At 35.3% G+C, this 24,191-nt stretch overlaps 1 protein-coding gene across 4 annotated transcripts; it reads right to left on the bottom strand.

Moving 5' to 3' along the window:
• Nucleotides 1-5,689: 5,689 nt before the first annotated feature.
• Nucleotides 5,690-18,536, bottom strand: LOC107860584 (paired amphipathic helix protein Sin3-like 2). Of its 4 annotated transcripts, none has more exons than XM_016705979.2 (15): nt 18,393-18,536; nt 18,119-18,196; nt 17,762-17,876; nt 16,819-16,893; nt 16,137-16,340; nt 15,857-16,037; nt 15,662-15,760; nt 15,367-15,574; nt 14,668-14,804; nt 14,346-14,421; nt 13,636-13,772; nt 6,907-6,982; nt 6,661-6,821; nt 6,128-6,226; nt 5,690-6,029 (listed from the first exon to the last, which is right to left on the bottom strand). In XM_016705979.2, the coding sequence occupies exons 4-15, from the start codon at nt 16,890-16,892 to the stop codon at nt 5,901-5,903; spliced, it is 1,581 nt and encodes a 526-aa protein (XP_016561465.1). In that variant the 5' UTR covers nt 16,893; nt 17,762-17,876; nt 18,119-18,196; nt 18,393-18,536; the 3' UTR covers nt 5,690-5,900. The 4 variants fall into 4 exon arrangements, with proteins under 4 accessions (XP_016561465.1, XP_016561468.1, XP_016561469.1 ...); XM_016705982.2 differs by having other exon boundaries at nt 14,770-14,804; nt 18,393-18,509; XM_016705983.2 differs by lacking the exons at nt 13,636-13,772; nt 14,346-14,421 and having other exon boundaries at nt 18,393-18,509.
• Between the last annotated feature and the right edge of the window lie 5,655 nt (nt 18,537-24,191).

The raw sequence follows: 24,191 nt of genomic DNA, 5'->3' as shown, positions 1-24,191 counted from the left end.
ATCATTAAATGACTATTTAAAGTGTATGTAATCAAATTTATATTTTTAATGCATAATTAATAGAGTTACTTTAGTAATATAAATCTCTGTTAAGTGTTTTCTTGAAGAGAGTGTCAAGTCAAGAAAGGTCGACTAAAATGAAACAGAGAAAGTACAACACAAGCAAATATATTTGAATAATCCGCAACCATATATCTAAATTGCGCAATGAAATTGTCATTATAAATTTATTATATATAAGTATATTTTTTATCTTGAAATAATATTAATTAAAGAAATATATTACTCACAGTGCACCACCTATACAATGATTGATTGTTTTTTATTCGTATCTAAAAATTTTTCTCTGATTTATAGATATTTGCAAATTTAAGATGTATTGAAGTCATGTTGACTGAAAACTTAGATGACCTTGATATTTTGAATTTTAAAATTTTACTTATAATTTTCTTGATAAAAGATTAACTATTTTAGATTATACTTTATTACTCTACGTTACATTTAATTACAGTTATAAGATTTATTAATATTCCAAAAAGAGCAATGGTATTTTGTTAATTTTTTGTTGGTTAAGCTATACAATTATGTTCAATGTAATCTATCTCAAAATAGATTTTTTTTATGTGGTCAGATTACTTTTCACCAATATTATTTATCGGTACATATGTAACATATGGTAAAATATTGAATTCATTGAATAATCAAATTTGAAATTATGTTCTTCATTATAAAATTGTTGCATATAAATTAGTTTTTTTATTAGTGAAAAAGTTTTTTCGATTATGATTGATTGTTCTTTATTTGCATATAATGAATTTATGTGAATAAGATAGTAAGTCGATGTTAAATATTTAAATTTTTGAAGTTTTGCTACACAGTTTTCATGATTGAAAACCAGACAAATTATGCTACACTATTTTACGTTACATTAGATGACAATTATAAGATTTTGCTAAGTATTATTTAACGGAGTATAGTTTTATAGTATTTTGAATTAAATAATAGATTTGTAGTTGATGCTATTCACCTATAATGTCAAAAAAAATGGTGTGGTTAAATCTCTTCTCATTAATATTATGTACTGGTATTATAGTATACGTGACATATGGGTGGATCACAATTTTTTTTTTAACTTTAATCAGAAAAGTATATTCAGAGTAGAATAATTTAAAGTATATTAGTCAAAACAAATGAGTGGAATAATATAATTAAATTAATTATTTTATTAAGTCCAATAATATGAATTTGATTATAAAGTTTAAATGTATGGCACTAGCACATGCATTTAAATATTTTAGGCTATACACATATGCGGCCCCTTAAATTTATTAAAAATTTTCATTTAGAAACATGAATTTTGCCTTGTTTTAATTGATACAAAATTATCTGCAAGTATGCTCCTATCAAACACAAAAACTAACTTGACACATTTGGACCCAAGAGGGGTGCCAGCCGTGACCTACGAGGATCGATCCACGTGTGGAGCCGTGCGTGAAGCCGCGACTCGGAGTGGTGGCCTAGACCCAAGAGAGGTGTTAGCCGTGACCAACGAGGATCGATCCACGCGTGGAGCCGCGACTCGGAGTGGTGGCTGAGCCCAAGAGGGGTGTCAGTTGTGACCAACTGGGCTTAGCCGTGACCAACGAGATAGTTGGTTCTCAAGCGGAGGTGATTGTTATGAACCAATTGTCCCAACATTGAAAAAATAGAGAAATGCTAAGGAGTTTATAGGCCAAATGGGTTCTCCCACTCGGAGTGGTGGCCTGCGTGCCAGGAATGGTTGCCTGAACCCAAGAGGCTGCCAGCCGTGACCAACGAGGATCGATCCACGTATGGAGCCGCGACTCGGAGTGGTGGCCTGTGCGCCAGGAATGGTGGCTTGAACCTAAGAGGGGTGCCAGTCGTGACCAACTGGGCTCAGCCGTGACCAACGAGGTCATTGGTTCTCAAGCGGAGGCGATTGTTATGAACCAATTGTCCCACATTGAAAAAATAGAGAAATGCTAAGGGGTTTATAGGCCAAATGAGTTCTCCCACCTATTAGGCTAGTCTTTTGAGTTGGACTCTTCCGTTTGGTTTATAACAATGATTGACTAAATTTTTTAGAGAAAATACATATTTCTGGGGAGTAGCAGAAATTATTTTTGAAAGTTAAAAATAAGTAGTTTTTTTTAGAAGCACTTTTAAGAAAAAAAATATACTTAAAAGCATTTTAAAATAAGTTCCATAAAGCACACTAATTGCTACTCCAAAGTGTTTTTTAAAATTTATTTCTCAAACACAAATTGTTTCTCACTATAAGTACTTATTTAAAAATCACTTTCAAAATAAGCTCACTTTTAGAAGCATGACCAAGAAAGTTATAACTCTCCTCAATATTACTTGGGTGAGTAGACGTGTCAAATGGGTGGGTTGTGCCTAATTTAGGTAGATCAAAATAAATTAAGTTAATAAATAGTAAAATTATTAACACAGTCAAAAGTTATTTGTGCTAAAATAAATTGGGGTAAAATTGCTTAATTTTTTATAAATTTTTAATTGCTTTACCTATTCTTTTTAAAACATTTGATACCCATCAATACTATTTTACTCTTTATTATAATTAATATATAACATATCTAATAGAAAAAAATCGAAAATAGTTTAAAAGATTTTCATGGATTAATTTGACTACATAGTTGTTCAAATTTTTATGCATTGAATTGAAATAATCCGAGTTAATAAACAGACAAATTATCCAACCTTGGACAACTTGGATAAGTTATATTTTCATGAATTTTTATCGCCATAACGTGCAAGGAAATTTGATAATGTTAGAACCTTAGCATAGTCAATTAATTCAAATATACCTAACATATGGTTGAAGTTAAGTATCAAATAAACGACATAGGACTAGATGAAAACTAAATATAACAATCTAAATTTTCAATTACTTCCTTTATTTAATTTGTTTATTTTTTAATTTATTTATTTGATTTTGACTTGACATAAAATTTAATAAGGTAAAGAAGACTTTTAAATCTTATTGTACTATTAAATAAAAATACGTTGAATGCGCCAAAATATCGTTTGATTATGTAATCTTAAACATGTAGTGTAAAATTTGGAATTAAAGAATTACCAAAAAAAGAAAAAGAGATTTTTTTTTGAAACATACTAAAAATAGTCAAGCCAAGCAAATGGAAACGAAGAATCTAGGAAGTTAATAATTTTAAATATATTATTCTATTAAATCAACATACCAACGCTATAAATTTGACTTAAAAAATACGACAGAAAGTTTTAGAAAGTTTTTAAAAAAGTTTCATGCTTGTTTTCACTATTTGAAGAGAAACTGCACAAATGTCCTATTAAGAAGGTTTGAGAGGTTAAAAATGGTGAGAAATGCCGAAGAAGTATTGAGGAGATGTGATAATACATGATCACATTTACAGCTTACCAATGACATGGCCTTATATATATGTCACGATCCGAATCGAGGTCCTGGCCGCGACTGACATCCCAATCCATGAAGGCCCGAGAGCCCTCTTAACTTGCGATCATATGCATAATTCATCAATTATCAAATGTGGAAGTAAACCGGAAACATAGTCATCTTATTATTGCAACATAGGAATACGGACATAAGTTCATAAAGATCTAAAACCATCTATAACAAGTCCGTGAAATCTCTACTAAAATGAAAACAACATCTGTCTGAAACCAGGACAAGGCCCCGGTCGGACCATGAACTAAAACTAACTGAAAACATCATATGAACAAGGCCTTCCGAAATAAGGGAGGCTCACCAACTCCAAACGTCTGACCATAATCTACTACTTAACGGGATCCGGGATTGAGCCTCAAATCCTGAAATATAGGGGATCAATACATAATGTATTGGCATGTGAAACAATCCAAAATAACATGTTTTTATATAACATAATGAGGGCATTTCACAAAACAATGAACATAATGCATAAGTGAAAACACATGGGCATACGAAATGAACTTCAAACAACTCTTGGAAACTGTGACTCATTTTTTATTTACTTTTGAGCTAGATGATATACCCTACAATCCTGATCATCCCACAGGCTATATGGGATCCGCCCTTGACTCGATGGCCAAGCCCCCAATCCAAGTTTGCCGCAAGAATTGAAGCATCAGTAAGGGAGACACGTAAGACCACAAAGCAGGGTGCCATAATCTCCAGTCAAATCAACATGTCATGGTAGTGCACAAGACCAAAAAGCAGGGCTCCTAACCATAGTCCCAAATTAGGACGACATGAATCAAGGTACATAAGATCACAAAGCAGGGTACCATAATCCTGTGTCGGCAAATCACGGTTTCCAGCATTGAGTCTTTCAACTCGTGCTTTCTTCGGGTAACCATCTAACTCTCTTTAAGCCCAATTTTTTAGCCTCTTAAACCCAACATGCATCATGTTTATAAACAGTTCTTTTCTCATTCTGTTAAGGGAATATCACACAGGGTATCGTCATACCTAGACTTGCAAGTCATTCTTATCAATTCCACAACCCTTCTCATTCAAAACATGCAAATGACCACCCAAAGATTTACAACATCACAAGAGAGTTCTCTATTTCGAATGCACATGAAATCTTTTGCAACCACTCTCTTCTCGAGACTTAAACATGCGATGGCCATTTCAATAATTTAATCACATGCACTTCTTTCATTTAATGCAAATAGTACAGTTATACTAAGAAAACACCCTCTCTTCAATCCATGGCCAACGTCAAAATCCACGAATGATAGTCAAACACTTGATTCATACTTTAAGACATGCAATTTATCAACCATAACATGTTAAATCGATCAAATTTCCACATTGAGAGGGAGTCTCGTTATTCATGCTCTCAGTTAAGCTTTTCAAAGCGGAAAAATACATATATGTGGCTATAGTTTAATTGTACGAAAGGAGTTCAAGACAACATATGCTTTCATCAAAACAGCTCCATGATACATACTATTCAAAACGATGTCAAAGCCCTTTTTAGTAAACGTAATTATGAATCTTTATAACTTGATAAAACGATAAAAATTATGCCCATGGAGTTTAGGATAGTCCCACATACCTTAATGACGAAGAAATCGACCCCTTAAGCTTGAATATCCAAACCCTAGGTTGTTTTTCTCCTCTTGTGTTTTAGGAAGATGAACTAGGGATTTGATTATGTTAAAACATATTTTGGGACTTTAATCTCGTGTTAAGATGTTTAGGAACGGTTATAGGCCGTAAAAAGACTTGGTTACCCTTGAAATAATTCAAAAACAGAGGCCCTACGCCACAAAATATAAGGTAGGTTGCCCCCAATCCAAGGCCTAACCATCAGTTGGGTGGCGCCTTGCCCATTGCCTACATCAAGGTGGGCGACGCCCAGGCCATTGCCTAACCATTCTAGTGACGGTAAGCGACGGCAATGCAATGCCTAGCCATCGCCTAGGCCCTACTTTGCGACGCCTACTTACTTTTCAGGTCCTGGAACACCCCCAACACCTCCCACAACATCAACACATGATCCACCATCACTACGAGGGCCCAAAAGATCATTTTTGAGACATTAAAAGAGTGTTACGACTACAGGGTGTTACAATATATATATATATATATATATATATATATATATATATATATATATGAAAGTCACAGATTAAGAAGAAGAAACCAATACATAAAGAATAAGAAACAAAAGATTAATGAATTTTTTCTTGATTTGCTAGAAGGGAAGATGATATCATTCAAGAAACCAAATAGTACTAATATTTATTGTCTAATAATACCAAATCTCTACTCATTAAAAATCGGACAAAGTATTCCAAGCAACAAACCAATCTTCCAAAGAAAATAAAGTACAACTCACTAGCAAGCTCTAGTCAAGGCAATAGCATTATTATAAGGAACCAAAGAGGATGGTTAACTCATCAATAGATTTCCAAAGCTTGAAATTAGTTGAAGAATCTGGCAAAAAATTAGTGAACTCATCAAGCAAATCTGGGTGATCATTGAAAAGCACGGCAACCTACACATTAATAAAAGAAAGAAAAGAAATAGTTACAAATGAAATCATGAAGATCATATCATAATATTTGTGTATCCAAATTAAAAATGGTTTATCACCTCATGGTAGACTTCATAGTTGTTCTTGTGCTCCTCCCTGTACATCTTCAAAATGTCTAAGAAGGAAATGTACACATGATCATTGTTTCGGAAACGTTCCTGCATGAAGCGACAACCCCATCAATTAAGTTAGTGCGAGACTCCACTAGAAATGTTGATCAAATTTTCACCTTTCGTAAGTGCATTTCATATTGGATGAAATTGTATTAATGATCAAATTGATTAAAGAACCTCATTACGGTGATGTTAGGAATGCAACGAGTTCTTCATTAATCAGAAGTTCATTCTTTCTTCGTCTGATGACATAATTAAAGCAGTAACTCTCCTTTTAAAATTCTCAACAAGAAACATTTCAAAATACACACTTTTTCTTGTTCTTTTAGTCTAAACGTTAACTTTCGAAGATGAATGCTTAAAATACTATTATTGCTTTGGATCCAAATTTTTAGAGTTTTACGTTTAGTGCATGTAGAGAATAACTAGTAAAAGAAGGGAAGACAACTATTATAGAAATCAGAAGGCAGGAGAATAACCTTTACTTTCCCCACATAGCGGACAGCTTCTTCAAACGTAACTTTCTGTGGAGCCACCTCAGTTCTACACGTCTGCTCTTGGTCTTTCTTTTCTTCCTTTACTAACTTGGGATTAGTATGGCCATCATTCAACTTAGTCATTACACTTACAAGATGTCCAACTGCAAAACCAGTAACCAATCAAAATGGAATCACATGTGAATTATGTGATACAACACGTTCACAATCACGAAGTTCAAGACTTACCAGCTCGGTCATAACGCTCTATAAATTTATTGAAACCCTCCATAAGATCAGGATATTTTCCAAGTGTATGAGCAACCTGAAATGAGTAGAGCATGCTTTCAAATCTATGATGCTTAAAAAACAACCACCAGACTGACTTGCACATCCTTTAAAAGACATTAGTATCACAGAATTCTGTAAAAACAGGATTCAGTAACCCCGTTTCTTCCTTTTCTCGGTCAAAAGAGAGGACAACAATATACTGAGTGTAATCCCACAAGTGGGGTCTGTGGAGGTTAAAGTGTATGCAGACCTTACCCCTACATCTTGGGAGGTAGAGAGTTTATTACAAATAGACCCTCGGCTCAAGGGTAAACATATCAAAGCAGATCGAAAAAAGAAATGAGACGCCCCAAATACCGTCAAACAAAAGTTTCACCTGCTTTTTACTCTCAGGCACTAATCCCAATACTCCAACCTAAAGGCCCTTTTGGCCAGTAGGTACCCTTTCCGGTGGACTTCCTCTGCCAGAATCCCTCTTTCCTCCTCCTCTTTCTTATTAAACCTTTCTTTCTACATGGACAAAAGGATTTTTTTTAGGTTAGGGGGGAAATCCTACGACCTGACTGAAACCTGTTCAGTCTCGGAGATTTGGTATGAATGGGTGAAAAGTGCAAGGATGTATATGAGGAGAAGGAAGCTCAGTAGGGGTGCACTTATGTGGCTATGCAATAGACTAAAAGAAGCGTCGGTCATTAAAAGGAAGTCATTTAAGACCTGGAAGTGCAAAGATGTTTCCATCAGCATTTATTGTTCCTTAAAGTTCAATAAATTCGGTAGGTTTATCTCTGTTATTTCAGTTAACGGTAACGCCAGAACTGTGATCATACTACCAGAAAACACTTTTAATGAAGGGTGGGCGGGACTTGTCTCAAAAATTGAAGAGTTCATTGACCAGAAGTCAGGCATGCCAGTTTCAAATACAGAGCACGGGAGTCCCTTTTCTTTGGAACTCGGGGGAGAAGATAGTTACAAACAAGTAATACAACGACAAAAATGGAGAACTGAAAATCGAAGTACAACATCATCGACATTTGCTGGTAGCGACAAAGGTCCACTGGGTAGATGTCTCGTGGGCAGATTCCCAGATTGCGACGAGATACCCACCAGAAACGAAGTAAGAAGATGGGCTCAACAGATATGGATGGGCATTCACAACCTTCAGATTTATGACATGAACGGAATTCAATTTCTATTTGAGTTCCAGTCAAGACGGGATGCAGAACGCATACTCATGGGTGATTGGAGACGGAAAAATTATCCGCTACATCTTGAATGGTGGTCGCGTCAAACACCAATTTCGAGTGGTTTTGGGTCCGCGTTCAAGGACTTCCTCTCCAGCTCTGGAACGATAAAGTGATGACCCAAATTGGAGACCTATGCGGCGGATGGTTGGAGACGGAGGAAGAGACGCAACTGAAAAACCACCTGAGATGGGCCCGAATCCGAGTGAAAGGGCCAAGAGAAAAGATACCTTCGTCGAGATCAGTGACGGCGAATTCATATTCTCCTTACCGACTTGGGTGGAAGCCCCGGCGAATTACCGGAAGAAGACAGATGAGGAAATCCGGGCCAAAGATGTCAGTAGTAGGTATGGAAAAGAAAAAGCTATTGAAAACCCTAGACTGCAGACTTGGGAAAAACAATTCAAAAAATTCAAATGTTTATTCAGAGTCTCTTAACAAAAACCCGTGTACTTCGATTAGTAGAAGTCAAGTGGTCAATGCAGGTCAAGTGATTTCACACATGGAGGAGGTGGACCCAAAAGAAGGATTTAAAGAAGTTCAGTGGATCTGTGGGAATTGTTTTGGGCTTGCCTAAAGCCCAACAACTTGAGAGGCCTTTTCTCATTTCTAAAGCCCAACAACTTGACAGCTCTATTTTTATTGAAGGCAAAACCCCTGACCCCACCATTAATTTTCCTCGTTTAAACCAAGAAGAGTTATGCTTCTCCCCAAACCCTTTTCACTGAAGATCTGGAGAAAAGTATGAGAATGGAGATTAAAAAAGCACAGGTGAACCAGAATTTCAGCAAAGAGATAATGAAAGTCGACATGCAAAATAATGAAATAAGAGAAGACAATTCCCTTTCTACCCCTGGGGAAGACGGTATTGAGGTCAGTGAAGAGAATGGAGCAGATTGTGGGGAGATGTCTAATGGGCACATTACAATCTATGAAGAGCCAATGCCTATACAGATGAAAGAACCATTGACGGAGAAAGAAATTGAAGACAAGGCTACCATTTGGGTGCAATCCAATGTCCTAAAATTCAGCAGGAAGTTTGGAGCAGCTTTCGAAGGATGTGATAGAATAGCCTTTGAGCTATTCATGAAGATAGACCAAAAGAGAGGGTATGCAGACCAAATGAAGGACGCTAACAAGAAAAGCAATAATCAGAAAAACATCCCAAAGGAGCTGAAGAACTTAGAGTTTAACATGAACTTCAAAGACGGGAAACCTAGAGGTAGAGGGAGAACAACACCTTTGAGGATCAAATGAATATCAAAATCATATCTTGGAATGTGGGGTTTGAACGGGGGGAATAAAAGGAGTTTGGTCAGAGGTCTCACTAAGCAATGGGGGCTGATGTATATGTTTTTCTTGAGACAAAACTGTCTGGGGGATACAGTGTTACTCAAAGAAGTTTGGCATAATAGGTGGATGGGGGAATTTCATTTAGATGCTGTGGGAAGAGGTGGAGGAATTTTAGTGATGTGGGATAAGAGATATTGGAGGGGGGAGTTGATTGGGTCTGGGAGGCAGATGCTTACTTGTAAATTAGTAGGTACAGAACTTAATATTTCTTGGTTTATAAGTGCAGTTTATGCTGATTGCAATAGAGTGACCAGACGGGAATTGTGGGAGGAGTTAGCAACTATAAAAAATTCTTTTGAAGGGCCTTGATCCTCCTTTATTTGGAGGATCCTACACATGGAGGAGGGGGGAAAATCACACAACATCATCTAGAATAGACAGATTCCTCTATTCTAATCATTGGGAGGAGATGTTCTCACAGATCAGACAAAATGTTCTCCCAAGAGTAGGATCAGATCACAACCCCTTAGTTCTGAATTGTGGAGAACTAAACTGCAGGAAGAGCTATTTTAAGTTTTAGCAATGGTGGATGGGGGTTGCAGGTTTCAGAGAAAAAGTCACAGCATGGTGGGCTTCATTTTTAGTTAGTGGTTCAGCCTCTTTTATGCTAGCCACAAAATTGAAAATGCTTAAAGGGAAATTAAAGGAGTGGGGGCTAGAAAACAGAGGTAACTGGAAACTTAAGAAGCAAGATATTCTGAATCAAATAACAAGCCTTGAAGAAATTCAGGAACAAAGAACTTTGACTGATAATGAGATGCTTCATAAAGTTCACCTCTCAAATCAGTATGTTGAAACCTCGAGAATCGAGAAAATAGCATGGAGGCAAAGATCGAGAGTGCAATGGCTTAAGCAAGAAGATAAGAACACCAAGTATTTTCACAGAATTGCCACAGCTCACAGGAGGTTCAATTTGATTGAAAAAATAGAAGTAGAAGGAGAGACTATTACTGAACCTGAGGAGGTCAAACAAGAAATTGTAAGCTTCTATCAGAAGTTATACAAGGAAATAGAAAACTGGAGGCCAGACTTCAATCTGCAGGGGTTTGAAGAAATAAATGCGGAGGAGAAAGAGTGGTTGCAACGACAATTTGAGGAAGATAAGGTCTTGGAAGCTCTCAAGTTGTGTACCAGTGACAAGGCTCCAGGCCCGGATAGTTTCCCTATGAGTTTTTATCAGAGCTTCTGGAAGACCATCAAGGTAGATATCATGAACACTATGAAACAGTTCCATGACAATCAAGTTTTTGAGAAGAGCCTCAATGCAACTTATGTAGCTCTAATCCCTAAAAAGGTGGGAGCTGTTGAATTAAGGGACTTCAGACCTATAAGTTTGATAGGTGGAGTTTATAAGATAATTGCTAAACTACTAGCAGAAAGGTTGAAAAGGGTGATAGACAAGCTGATCAACAAACATAAAATGGCCTTCATTAAAGGCAGACAGATCATTGATGCAGCTTTAATAGCAAGTGAATGTGTTGACACCAGGCTCAAAAGGGGGACCCAGGTATTATGTGCAAACTAGACATAGAGAAGGCATACGACCATGTGAATTGGGGTTTCCTCATCAAAATGCTAAAACAGATGGGTTTTGGAGAGAAATGGTTCAAGTGGATTGAGTTTTGCATTAAAACTGTTAGGTTCTCTATTCTTGTAAATGGAGAACCTGCTGGTTTTTTTCCATCAGAAAGAGGACCTAGGCAGGGAGATCCTCTTTCTCCTTTCCTTTTCATTCTTGCCATGGAGGGTTACAACAGCATAATGAGAGTGGCTATTAGAAAACAGTGGATAAGAGGTTCATGGTGGGAAATCTTGCAGGGGAAGAGATGCAGATTTGTCATCTACTCTATGCAGATGACACAATCATTTTCTGTGAAGCCAAGGCAGACCAAATTGCCTTCATTAGAATGTCACTAGTGGTTTTTGAAGCAGTTTCTGGTTTGACAGTAAATTGGAGAAAGAACAGTTTTTTTCCTATAAATGAAGTTTCTTAATTGCAAAGTCCGGCAAACATTTTAGGGTGTAAAGTGGAGCAGCTTCCCACCACCTACTTAGGAATGCCTTTGGGGCACAAACACAAGGAGCTAGAAATATGGGATGGCATCATTGAGAAGACTGAGAAAAAATTGGCTAATTGGAAAGCTCAGTACATTTCTTTAGGGGGGAGAGTGACCCTAATAAATTCAGTACTAGACTCACTGCCTACTTATGTAATGTCTTTATTTCCAATTCCAGCTAAAGTTGAAGATAGACATGACAAGCTGAGAAGAGATTTTTTGTGGTTGGGCAGCAAAAAAGGAAAGGGCCTGCACTTAGTCAAATGGCAGAATGTACAGTTACACAAGCAGTCTGGTGGCCTTGGTATCAGAAATTTGAGGTTACAAAACAAAAGTCTTCTTTCAAAATGGTTATGGAGGTTCACTACCGAGACACACGCTTTGTGGAGGGAGGTGATAGTATGTAAATATGGTTTGGAAGGGAATTGGTGCTCCAACTCAGTGAACAACACCTACGGTGTCTCCGTGTGGAGAACAATTAGGAATTTATGGCCTAACCTGTCCAGAAACATTGCTTACAAGGTGGGATCTGGCACTAAAACCTTGTTTTGGAGGGAGAATCGGATCGGAAATGTGACATTGATGGAAATGTTCCCAGATCTTTTCTCTTTGAGCACTAAGAGAGAAGAGACAGTGGCTAAAGTTTGGTCATAGCAGGGAGCGCTAACAGAGAAGAGACAGTGGTTAAAGTTTGGTCACAGCAGGGATGGAACATTGCTTTCAGAAGATTCCTTAATGATTGGGAGATTGAGAAAGTTGAGCTACTTAAAGTCTTGAATGGATGCACAGGGTTATCAGAAGAGGAAGACTATCAAATGGAGGCACAATAGAGATGGGATGCTCTCAGTTAATAGATTATACACCAAGGAAGTGAAGGAGCTACAAGGTTGCAAGATAGGGCCCTGGAAGAAGATCTGGAAGACCAAGATACCAACCAAGATAAAGTGTTTCTCTTGGTTGGTGGCCAGGAGGGCTTGTTCTACGCATGAGAGATTGAAAAAGAAAGGATTCCAGATTGTATCTTGGTGTTCTCTTTGTAATGAGGTATAGGAGACTAACAGCCACCTGTTTCTACATTGCAAAGTGACAACAAAATTGTGGAACCTATTTCTGGGTGCTACACAGACAGAATGGATCATGCCAGAACATACATCAGACCTCCTGAGTTGCTGGATCAGAAGAGAAGGGAGGAAAACTCAAAAGAAGTGGTGGAACATAATACCATCATGCATTTGGTGGTCTATTTGGAAGGAAAGAAACAACAGGTGCTTCGAAAACAAGGCTAATCCAATTGAGAAAGTCAAATGGTTATGTATGTCTACCTTTTATTTCTGGTGTAAAGAAGAATGATTAGAAGAAGATGCACAAATTAGAGAATTCATAGGAAACCTATAATCTATTTTATTTTCTGGGTTTTTGCTGTGAAACAATTTTTTGGAGGTCTCCAGCATAATCCTCAATGCTGATGAATACAACATTACCTTTATAAAAAAAAAAAAAAAATGATGCAAGTGTAATCATGACAAAATATTGTAGAAAGCATGACCAAAGCGTTATGAAAAAAAGAAAAGAAATAGTAACTATAACAAAATAGTGCAATAATCTAAGAACAAGAGACGATAGACAGTAACAAAGATCAAAAGAGAGGACATGTTTAGCATTTATAGCTCTATCCCAAGCAACATAACCATTTTGCAGTATCGACCAGTAGAGAAATCAATATTGCCCCAGAGACCCCCAAAGGAACCTACACCAATGGTGCTTCTTCAGCCTTTTTAACCCTTTTTTTCTCAATTGTTAATTGAAGTTGCATAAAAGAAGAACTGACAAAGCGTCTGTCCACAGAGGTTGTTGTAGCTTTTGTAGTAGCAAGACTTTTTTCTTCATGATTGGGTGTGGGTGTTCAGTGTATACACTGTTTTTCTAGCCTATGCTTTGCATGAACATCAACCAAATCATAGATAGCAGTAATTATAAACAAAAGATTACCGTCATATAGGAGCAAAAAAGATAGATTAGATGCATGATACACGTACCAAACTTTGTAACTGCTCCCTTGTAATTATTTCTCTGCTGTAAATACGGAGGCATTTTACGAATGTCTGATAATCAGCTGGACTTTGCAGTCTTCCCTTTACCTCTTCACAAAAAACGAACCCTTTGCTATATGTTTCTGCCAAAAGCATAAAACCAAACTCAGCAACACGGTGCTAAAAACAAATACATACATCAAGAACATCACCAAAAGCGAAGTGAAACAGACTGAAAATAAACCGTGACCATTTAGCAACTTTTAGGGAAGAGCAATAATAATTATCATCCTTTAGGTTCAGCATGTGACTGGAAGTTAAAAAAGGAGCGCTTGTAATTTTTCTTTTTAACAACCGTGGTGAGTAGGTCAACTTTCGCGCACCTTACCAGCAACAGATATTATAGCTAACTCTGTCCATCAAGGCGGGGACAGATGGGAAGAATCACCCCGTGTTTTTATGATATTATAGAATATTAATCATGACAAATTCTGATGTCTTGCTGGAGATTGTTTGTACAAAATTTCAATTGCCATCTTGTTTCATAATAAGACTTATAACAAAATAAATGAAATGAATCATAAAATCAGTCCAGACTTTTTCGGCTCATTACACCTGCATGGGATGGGATCCCAACTGCAAACCAGGAACCAATCAAAATGAGTTTTCAAGTGTGTGACACAACAATTTCACCATCATGAAATTTCATGACTTACCAACTCGCTCATAACACTCCAAAAGTTCATTGAAACCCTCCACAAGATCAGGATATTTTACAAGTAACTCAGCAACCTGAAATTGGTAGCATGCTTTCAAATCAATGATGCTTAAACAACAAGACCGACAGAATCGTATAAAAACCGGAGTTAGTACCCCTGTTTTTCACTGTTGTTAGTCAAAAGAGAGGACATGTTTAACATAAGTGGCTCTAATACTGCCTCCAGAGAGCCCAACCAAACCACAAATAATAATATAATAAACAAAGATTACTGTAACATTGGAGGAAAAAAGGCTTGATTAGTTGCTTGATAGACGTACCAAACTTTGTAACTCATTCCCTGAAATTACTCCTGTGCTATAAATATGGAAACATTTTAAGAATTCCTGGTAATCAGTTGGACTACCTACTCGCTCCTTTACCTTTTCACAGAAAGTGAAGCCTTTGCCACACGAATCTGACAAGATCAAGCAAACCATATTAAAAAGCATAACCAAATTCAGCAACAGTATGCTAAAAACAAATGCATAAGCCAAGAACTTTACCAAAATACGAAGTGAAACAGCCTGAAAAGAAACCGTGAACGTCTAGCAACTTTTGGGAAAGAATAGTACTAATACTCAACCTTTAGGTTCAGCACAAGGCTGGAATTTAAAAATGAGCACTTGCGATTCACTATGAGTTAAAAACATACTTACAAATAGATGCCTTTTCAACAGTATGCTAAAAACAAATGCATTAGCGAAGAACCTTACCAAAAAAACAAAGTGAAACAGCCTGAAAAAAAACTGTGAACATCTAGCACCTTTTGGGAAAGAATAGTACTAATACTCAACCTTTAGGTTCAGCACAAGACTGGAATTTAAAAATGAGCGCTTGCGATTCACTATGAGTTAAAAACACACTTATTAATAGATGGCTTTTCAATCAGTGTCATCACCAAACCATAGAACAAACGGTGGAATATTCTAATGCAACACATCAGATACAGATTCAGACAACGCTAACCATGAACTCACATTTCAGGACATCTTCAACCTCCGGAAGATATTTCATTTTATCAGTCTGACGCTGCTTGCTTTGGTCTCCTTTGTTCTCATTATCAGGTTCTTTATAATCCTCATCATGAGTTCTTCTGTCCCTATTTTCGGCAGTTCCTGAAGTTCTTGGCAAGAATCTAGAGAACTCATCTAGCAAATCTGGATGGTCATTGAAAAGTACAGCAACCTACACATGATATGACAAATGGTATTAAACTTAAAACATAACGATCATCTATATTATTTATGTATCCCAATTTTAAAAAATTATTACCTCATGGTACACCTCATTGATTCCCTTGCGCTCCTTCCTATACATGTTCAAAAGGTCTAGGAAGGATTTGTACACATGAACATCACTTTGGAAACGTGCCTGCAGGAAATGATAACCCAGAGAGTTAGGACTAAAGTTCTCTACGAAGAAAAAGGCAGATCTTTATTATTTACCGGACGGTAACAAAAATGTAACCTTTATTTTGTTCACAAAGCTGATAGCTTCTTCAAACTCAGTTGTTTTCTTCGGAGACTCATCTTCATCCCTCAGGGTTATTTCATAGCCATTGGGCAAGAAAGTGTTGAATCCAAGGATCAACCTAGGATGCCCTTTAAACAAGAATTTCACTCTTGCCATGACACCAACAGTATCAATCCTGTGAAGAAAATATCACAGACTTGCGGAATAAGTCCCACGTAATTCACCAAATCTGAATAGGAACAAGAATGACATTAGGCAAATTAAAGTAACAAACCTTTTAGCCTTGAAGTCTCTCAAAACATCAAGGAATATGTTATACTTATACTTTTGGCTTTGAAACGTGCCTTTAACTTCCTTTAAATACGACAATGCATCAACAGCCGTCAGCTTTGGGTTATTAGCACCAGCTCCGCCAGCACTGCTGCCACCACCACCTCCGCCACCCAGACCACTTCCAGGAGCTTGTGATTGACCATACCTAATTCATCCAAGAAAGGAACAAAAAACTATATAAATCAGAACAATAGCCAGAAGTAGCCAGTCAAATACATTGGTGCAGAACCAAGGGTGTGGTCTAACCATCGATGGAGTGGGTGAGTGGGAATTATGGGAGACCATAGCTAAAATTCCAGTAAAGACCAAAAATGGGATTATCAACTATACTTGATTAGAAAAAACAACCAATCTATTCTCTTGGTCTCCCGTAGTAACTTGATAAATCTTAATATTTGAGATACTCACAAATTTGTACTGTTCTTAAATTAATACATACATATAAGTAGTGTTAAGTTACATTCTGATATACTTAGTTACCCTTAAACCATATAACCAGGGGTTTTGTTACCCTAATTTTTTTGTTACCCTAAAAATCACTAATTTACTAATTAGAATTATCAAGAATTCAAAAAATCAAAACAACAAATTTACATAAAAATAAAAAAGTGAACAAAGCTTACGATTCTCCAATGGACGAAGTAGTTGGCCGCTTAAATCTCACGTTACCAGATACATCGGGTCTCAATCGCGCCATGCTGCAAAAACAGTACAGCAACAACAAGATCTAAGAATAAATAACAATCTCTATAAAAAATTAATCAACATAAAGAATTACTAAGGATCTGTATAACCATAAAAATTATACAAATAAAGTGAAAAGATATATAAAATCTATGGTCAAATCCTACTAAATATCTATACCTTTTTCACTCCCCTGTAACGGCGGAGAAAATGATATGATAATTACCTAGTAACATCACTATATATAGGCGGAGGACTGTATGCTCCTTTACTTCTATATATTCTTGTAAAGGGTTGGGCCGGCTCGACTTGCCTGTATTTAGTTCTTTTGGATAATTGGGCTACTACTATTATAATAACGCTCAACTCGATTGGGCTTGCCTATACACCCAGACCTACTACTATTATAATAACAAGGAATAAATATCACATATTTCTTCTCATTAATCCTTAATTGCTTCTCTTTATTAGGTATTTTATAAAATGAATTCATGAATACGTGTATCGTGCATGTACCTTGTTTTAATACAAAAAACTCCATAAAAAAATATTGTTATTTGATCATTAGTGAGGTTCCAAGTTTATTTTCTCAAAGTTCAAATTTCCTAATTAGAGTACATAATGACTAGAGGTTGGAAAAATTAATTAAAGATGCAAAAGCAATTATATTCTAAGTCAAAGTTTACACGAGCTAGGTTATGCTTGTGCGTTCACTTGATCTAATATATTGAAATGTAATGTATCTATAAGAAAATCTCTATGAAATCATTCAATAATTTGATCGAAAATTTTTCAGGTAGCCTCCTACTCTTGTTCGGAGAATTGTTACTTACTCCCTCTGTCTAACTTTAATTGTACAATAACACAAAAAGTATATCTCACCAAAGCTCAGTTTTGCGAAGGCCTTCGAGGATTGACCTTTCTTTCTCTTCTTCTCATGCTGATTGTTCAATATCCATTTCGTTCTGGCTAGAGAAGTAGATAGATTCTGAAAATTCTGAAGGGCAGAAAAAATAAAAAGATAAACATCTACTCCAACTCATTAAATATAACAAAAAATAGCATCTAACATTTTCTGATCACAAATCTACACACACCACACACCATATATCAACTAAAAATCACTGAATTACCAAGAATCTGACAAATTCACCAAAAAATGCATCAAAACAAATCACACACACACACACATATATATATACCAAAGACAAAAAGTTGAACAGAACACAAAGAGCTTACAATTTTCCACGGGAAGAGCTAAATGGCCGCTTAAATGGAGGCGGGGTATCATAAACATCATCTCTCAATCGCTTCATGCTGCAAAAACAACAACTTATGCAGTCAAAAAACACCCAAAAAAACTGATTATTTTTTCAAATTTGAGATTCTCCTCAGATTTTCTGAGGAAGAAAAAACAAAAGTCTCAACAGATCTATCAACAAAAAATCACAAACAAGTTAAATTAATTCTTTAGATCAGCATAAAAGAAATTTTGAATTCATTTTTGCTCTACCTTTATTCCTCTTTCACTCTAGGACTTACAAGAACTTCAACACACACAAAAAGTTTGAGAAACAAAGAGGTAAAAGGCGAAGAGGTGGGGGGCGGGGGGGGGTCGGTTTATATAAAATTTTATTTATTATGTTATTGTTATAGTATTGCAAGTCGTGCCAACATTTCTTAAATTATACTCAGTAATTAATAATACATTTAAAATAAAAAGAGTTACGAAAAAATGATTTTTTAATATTTTTGTTCAAAAAATTTTTGAGTTAGTTATTATGTGGGCTCAAATTATGAAACTTATTAATGAACATGTTTTTTTCTGTTTAATTTTATTTATATTTAATTTTTAAAAGGAAAAATAAGTATTTTTCTTCTCTTTCCTTTGTACTTCCTAATTTGTCTATAATTACGGATTTCCTTCGTACTTACTAATTTGTCTATAATTACGGATGACAGAAAAATATTTTAATTTTGAATTCATAAATTTTGAATTTATAGTAATATTAGAGGTAAAATTAAACTATGCAAACTAATGTCAATAAATATTATATGTTAATAATTTATTTTTAATCTGTGAAAATTATATACAATCTAGTATTCATATATTATTTTCAACAGTTAAGTTAAAATCAGTTTATATTTAACAAAGTCATATTTTAACTGATTTTCAATTTTTGGAGTTTCAATTTATTAAATTAGATTCTACATACAAATGATTTATTCAAATAATTGTTTTTAGTGTATGAAAATGGTACATAATATGATTGTCACGATCCGAGCCGAAACCCTAAATGCGACGGGCATCCTGAGCCAGGAATATCCGAGAGACCCCATAACATGCTATCATGAACATAATTCATACGAAATAAAGGTGCGGAAGATAAATCTGAAAACCAAGTTGATCTTATAATCAAAATATGTCAATGAAGTTATGACAATATAACACTCAAATTCCGTTTATAAAGCCTCTATTGAAAACTAACTGTCTAGGCTGGGACAAGGCTCCCGGCTGGACCATAAACTAAAAGAAATCAATATATGAATAAATTGTCTTTCGAAAGATGGATGACTCACCAACTCTGTCATATCTAAATGTTCTACTGATGTGATGAACCTTGGAACTGTACCTCAGAACCTATATTAAAAGAGTCAATAGTTGGAAAGTACTGGTATGTAGAAAAATCCAAAATAACGTAGAATTCATGTAAAATATTTGAGAGTGGTTCGAAATCAATTTAGCATAATATAGGTACAACACATGGGCATAATTCAAAGGCTTCAAAATATTCTTGTAAAACATTGACTCCATTCTTTGTTTTAATTCTGAGTTAGATGGTACACCCTACATTTCTAAAATTCTACGGGCTATATGAAATCCGCCCTTAACTCAGCGGCCAAGCCTCCAACCCAGGTTTGTTGTAAGGACTAGAGTTTCTGATCTCTACTACGCCACAAGGTCGTCGTCAGCGTACCATCCTCTGTTTCATGACAAAATAAAATTTGTGTTGGCAAAACACGATTTTGGGCAATGAGTTATCTGAACCCGTGCCTTCTTCAAGTAACCATCTATCTCTCTTTAAGCTCAATTTTATCCTCTTAAAAACATACTTCATGCTTATAAATAGTTCTTTTCTTATTCTGTTAAGGGCATATCATAATAGAGTATCATCATACCCAGATTTGCAAGTCATTTATCTCATATCACATCATATCTGTAGTCCTTCTTATTTAAAAATACATTAATGATCACCCAAAAGATTTAAACATCGCATGAGAGTTCTTATGCCAAATAACATATGAAACTTATGCAAAACACTCTCCTTTTCATACTAAAACATACGGTGGTCAATTCTTACATAAGTTGTATGAAATCTTCCACTTAACATAGCTGAACAATTTGAAAGTAAGGAAAGTATACTCTCTTGAAACTCAAAAAAACATACCTATTCAACATGGGTAGTAAAATTTGTAACCCAAACCTTTAATCATGCAGTTGAACAACCTACAACATGTATAAACAATGGATTTCACAATAAGAGAGGAAATTTTGTAAAGCATGCTCTCGTATCAATTTTTGAAACTCATAACACATGTACAAATAAAAATAATTTAAGTTTATGAAGAAATTTTATGAGAAATACTTACTTTCATAAAGATGGGTTCATAATACATTCCCTTCGAATGGTTTCAAGTAAGGATATTCGCTAAACCTCTATCGATAGAAAGACTCTCAACTCATCCTTGAGTTAGGAGATTTTTATGATCTCACTTGACCTCTAAAGATGTTACCACACTTTAGATTTGATCACCACGCTTATACTGACACGTAATCATTGGGTTCGGGTCTATACACGTAGGAATGACGGTTCAAATTCTAGCTCGAAAAAGTGGGGTCTTACAATGATATCTATGAATAGTTTAATAAATTTCGTTGAAGTCAGTTTATATACTCATTACATATTTAAGTAATATTTTTTTTAGTTCTCAACATATGAAAATGATATTACATTTGGTATCAATAAAGTGTCATATATGCCACATTTGTATGAAATGAATTTTATGAATGTGACAATTGATTAAAAAATGGTGTTGTAAGTTACATAATCTTTTTAGCATATTGAATAAAAATAAACTATCACTATACATATTGAAAATAAACTAATAGATAATTGTTTGATATTAAATTTTTTTATTGCAACAAAAAAGATAATCAGTATTAGCCGTAGTTGACATTGGTGTTAATTCACTATGTCCATTTTGCTTTCTAGTCGAAAAAGATGAAGTCAACTCCGGATGAAAATGAAGAATCATTTTTATCATAATTTGTACTGACATAGTTGTCTAATATCCCTTATTATTATTATTATTATTATTATTATTATTATTATTATTATTATTATTATTATTATTATTATTATTCACTCACTATCTTATTTTTTAATTTTTTAATTAGGTGTTATTTTTTTTACTTCGATTATCCTATTATTTATTTTTGCTATTGTTCTTTTCATTATTGAACTTATAATATTATCTCCTTTGAGCATCATCAAAGAGGTAGAAAGATGCCAAATACGCTTCTTGTTAGGCCTAACTTAATATTATTATAGCCTTACATATTGATCCAATAATATCCCCATGTAGTTTTGTCTCAATTTCTATAAGAACTCGCATTTTCGGGCTAGAACGTAAACCGTCATTTCTACGCGTAAAGGTTCCAAAAGTCAATGACTCCTATGTAAATATGAGTATTATTATCAATGATGCAGTGTAGGAATCTAGTTGTATATGAATTGAGATTATAGAGGTCCCTTAACTCAAAGACGAGCTGCAAGCTTTCCTATCTATTAAGAACGTCTAAACTTGGGTCAAATTTCATCTATCATAACTTCTTATATATAACGAGTTAGAGGGCCTACTATATATCAAATGAAAGGTCTTTGAGTCTTCTTTCCAAGCCATTGATTTCACCTTAATCCGATATCGAGATAAAAAGTTATAACTGTTTTCCAGAGAGGTGTCAGTCTGTCGAAGTGTGATGGCCAGACTGATGGCCCGTCAAGATTTTCGTCAAACCTCAGGCAGTGAGCTCGTTCTCTGGCCAAGAAATGATGGTTGGAGTGACAGTCCGTCACCAGACTGACGGTCTGTCAACCAAACCGTCAGTCAGGGCTGAGTTGCTCAAACGGGATGTTTTTAATTGGTATTTTGGTACTTTTCCTTCCCAAAAGCCTCTCCCACGAATTAAATTATACTCTAAATATTATTAATCATCCTTTATCAGTTTCAAAACATCTTAAAATCCTCGTTACTCTCTAAAACAAGAGAATTTAGGGTTTCCTTCAAGGCGAGAATTCAAGCCCTTCAATTGATTTGCCAAGAAAAGAGTCAAGACTAGGGTTTCATTCTTCGAACTAAATAACTTAAGGTATGTGCGACAATCCTTAAACCCCATGGGCATGAGTTTTAATGTTCTTACTAAATTTAAAGATATACAATCGTAATTATGAAAAGAGATCTGAATAACGTTTGAATGATATGCATCATGATTTCGTTTTGATTAAAGTATACGTTGGTTTTGAACTCTTGTACATATAATTGAATTACGACTACTTATACATGTGTTTTTGAATGTCTTTTTGAAAGATTTAATTGAGAGCATGAACAACAATTTCCCTCTCTTGGTATGACAATATGATTTAATTGTATTGTGGATTATTTCAAATGCATGAACTAGTGTTTTGAAAGTAAGTTTCTTATTGTTGTTGTAATTGACATGATTTATGACATGATGAGAGGAAGTTTTCATTGAATCTAAATGAAGAATTACATGTGATTGAATGATTGTCGTGGCATCTGTATGTTTGTAAGTCTTGTGAAAAGAGGATAATTGCATAAGTTTTTTTTCTTGAGATTTCAAAGTGATGACACTCTTGAGATGTTGTAAATGTTGGGAGGTCATGTGCATGTGTTGAATAAGATAGGCTATGAATTTGATATGATATTGACTTGCAAGTCAGGGTATGACAATATCCGGTGATGACACGCCCTTAATAGAAATAGTATTGATCGTTTTGAAAGTATGAAGCATGATTTCGAAGAACTAAAATTTGGGGCTTAAGAGAGCTAACTGATTACCGAAGAAGGCGTTTGAGTGTAAGGGCTCATCATTGAAAATCGTAGCTATCGATACGAGTATTATCCCGAAAAAGAGATATGTGGACGTCATGTAAGGGTGATGTCATGGTATACTTGTAAGGGGGCATACCAACTTATTACAAACTCCAATCCTTGCGGCACACTTAGATTGGAGGCTTGGCCGCCGATTTAAGGGCGGATTCCATATAGCCCATGGAATTACAGATTGTAGGGTGTACGGACTAGCTCAGAAGAATAACAGAGTGTTGAGTCACAATTGCAAGAAAGCATTTGAAATTCTAAATTATGCCCATGTGTTTTACTTAACTTATATGTAATGCTTTATGAAATGCTCTCATTTATATTGTGTAATAAAAGATGTTATTTTAGATTATTTTACATATCAGTACAATTGTATTGACCCCATATATTTCAGGATCTAAGGCACAGTTTTGGGGTCCTGCTAAGCAGTAGATTGGTGCGTCTGAGATTTGCAATTGGTGAGTCTCCCTATTTTGAAAGGCCTGAGTTATGAGACTCTGTTATTTCATTATGTCTTATGGTCCGACTGGGGATTTGTCCCAGTTTTTAGTCAGATGTTGATCTTCGTATCTTTAGAGATTTCGCAGACTGATGTTGTATGTTTTGAATGATATGAATTAAACTTCGTATTATTCAACTGAGTTAAGAATTTGACCATATTTTCGTCGTATTATATTTTTTCGCATTTCTAATTAATTTAAAGATTAGGTATAAAGGATTCTTTATTATAACATGATCATTTAAAAAAAAGTACCATTGTTTTAGGTATTAAAAGAATTATAATATACTTTATTTCCTCACAAGTTTGAAAATAAAATTGAAATAAAAAAAGAATTTAAGAGAAAATGGAAATTAGGGATGCTTGCATGGAAGTAATTGTTAGAATTCTCGTTAGTACTCTTTTATTATAAATCATAGATGACCATTGAGAAGTAATTTGTGAATTCTTCGGACAAATCTGGATGACCATTGAGAAGCTTGGCAACCTATACATTATAAAAATGAAGATACTCACAAATTAAAACATGAAGATCAACTTAAACACTGTACTATTTGTGTATCCAAATTAAAAATGACTTATCACCTTATGGTAGACTTCATAGATGTTCTTGTGGTCCTCCCTGTACAT

Source organism: Capsicum annuum, chromosome 2, assembly GCF_002878395.1.
Source record: "Capsicum annuum cultivar UCD-10X-F1 chromosome 2, UCD10Xv1.1, whole genome shotgun sequence".
In the NCBI taxonomy this organism is placed as follows: Eukaryota; Viridiplantae; Streptophyta; class Magnoliopsida; order Solanales; family Solanaceae; genus Capsicum; species Capsicum annuum.
This window is presented reverse-complemented; position numbering and strand designations above follow the sequence as displayed.

What these genes read in the sequence shown, in the direction of transcription:
- LOC107860584 (XM_016705979.2), bottom strand. Translation starts at nt 16,892, where the DNA reads ATGGCGCGATTGAGACCCGATGTATCTGGTAACGTGAGATTTAAGCGG. An exon ending in GGAGTGTTATGAGCGAGTTG is followed by an intron (nt 13,773 to 14,345) that starts GTAAGTCATGAA and finishes TGCTTTTGGCAG; the next exon opens with AAACATATAGCAAAGGGTTC. An exon ending in GCTATGTGGGGAAAGTAAAG is followed by an intron (nt 6,227 to 6,660) that starts GTTATTCTCCTG and finishes CGCTTCATGCAG; the next exon opens with GAACGTTTCCGAAACAATGA.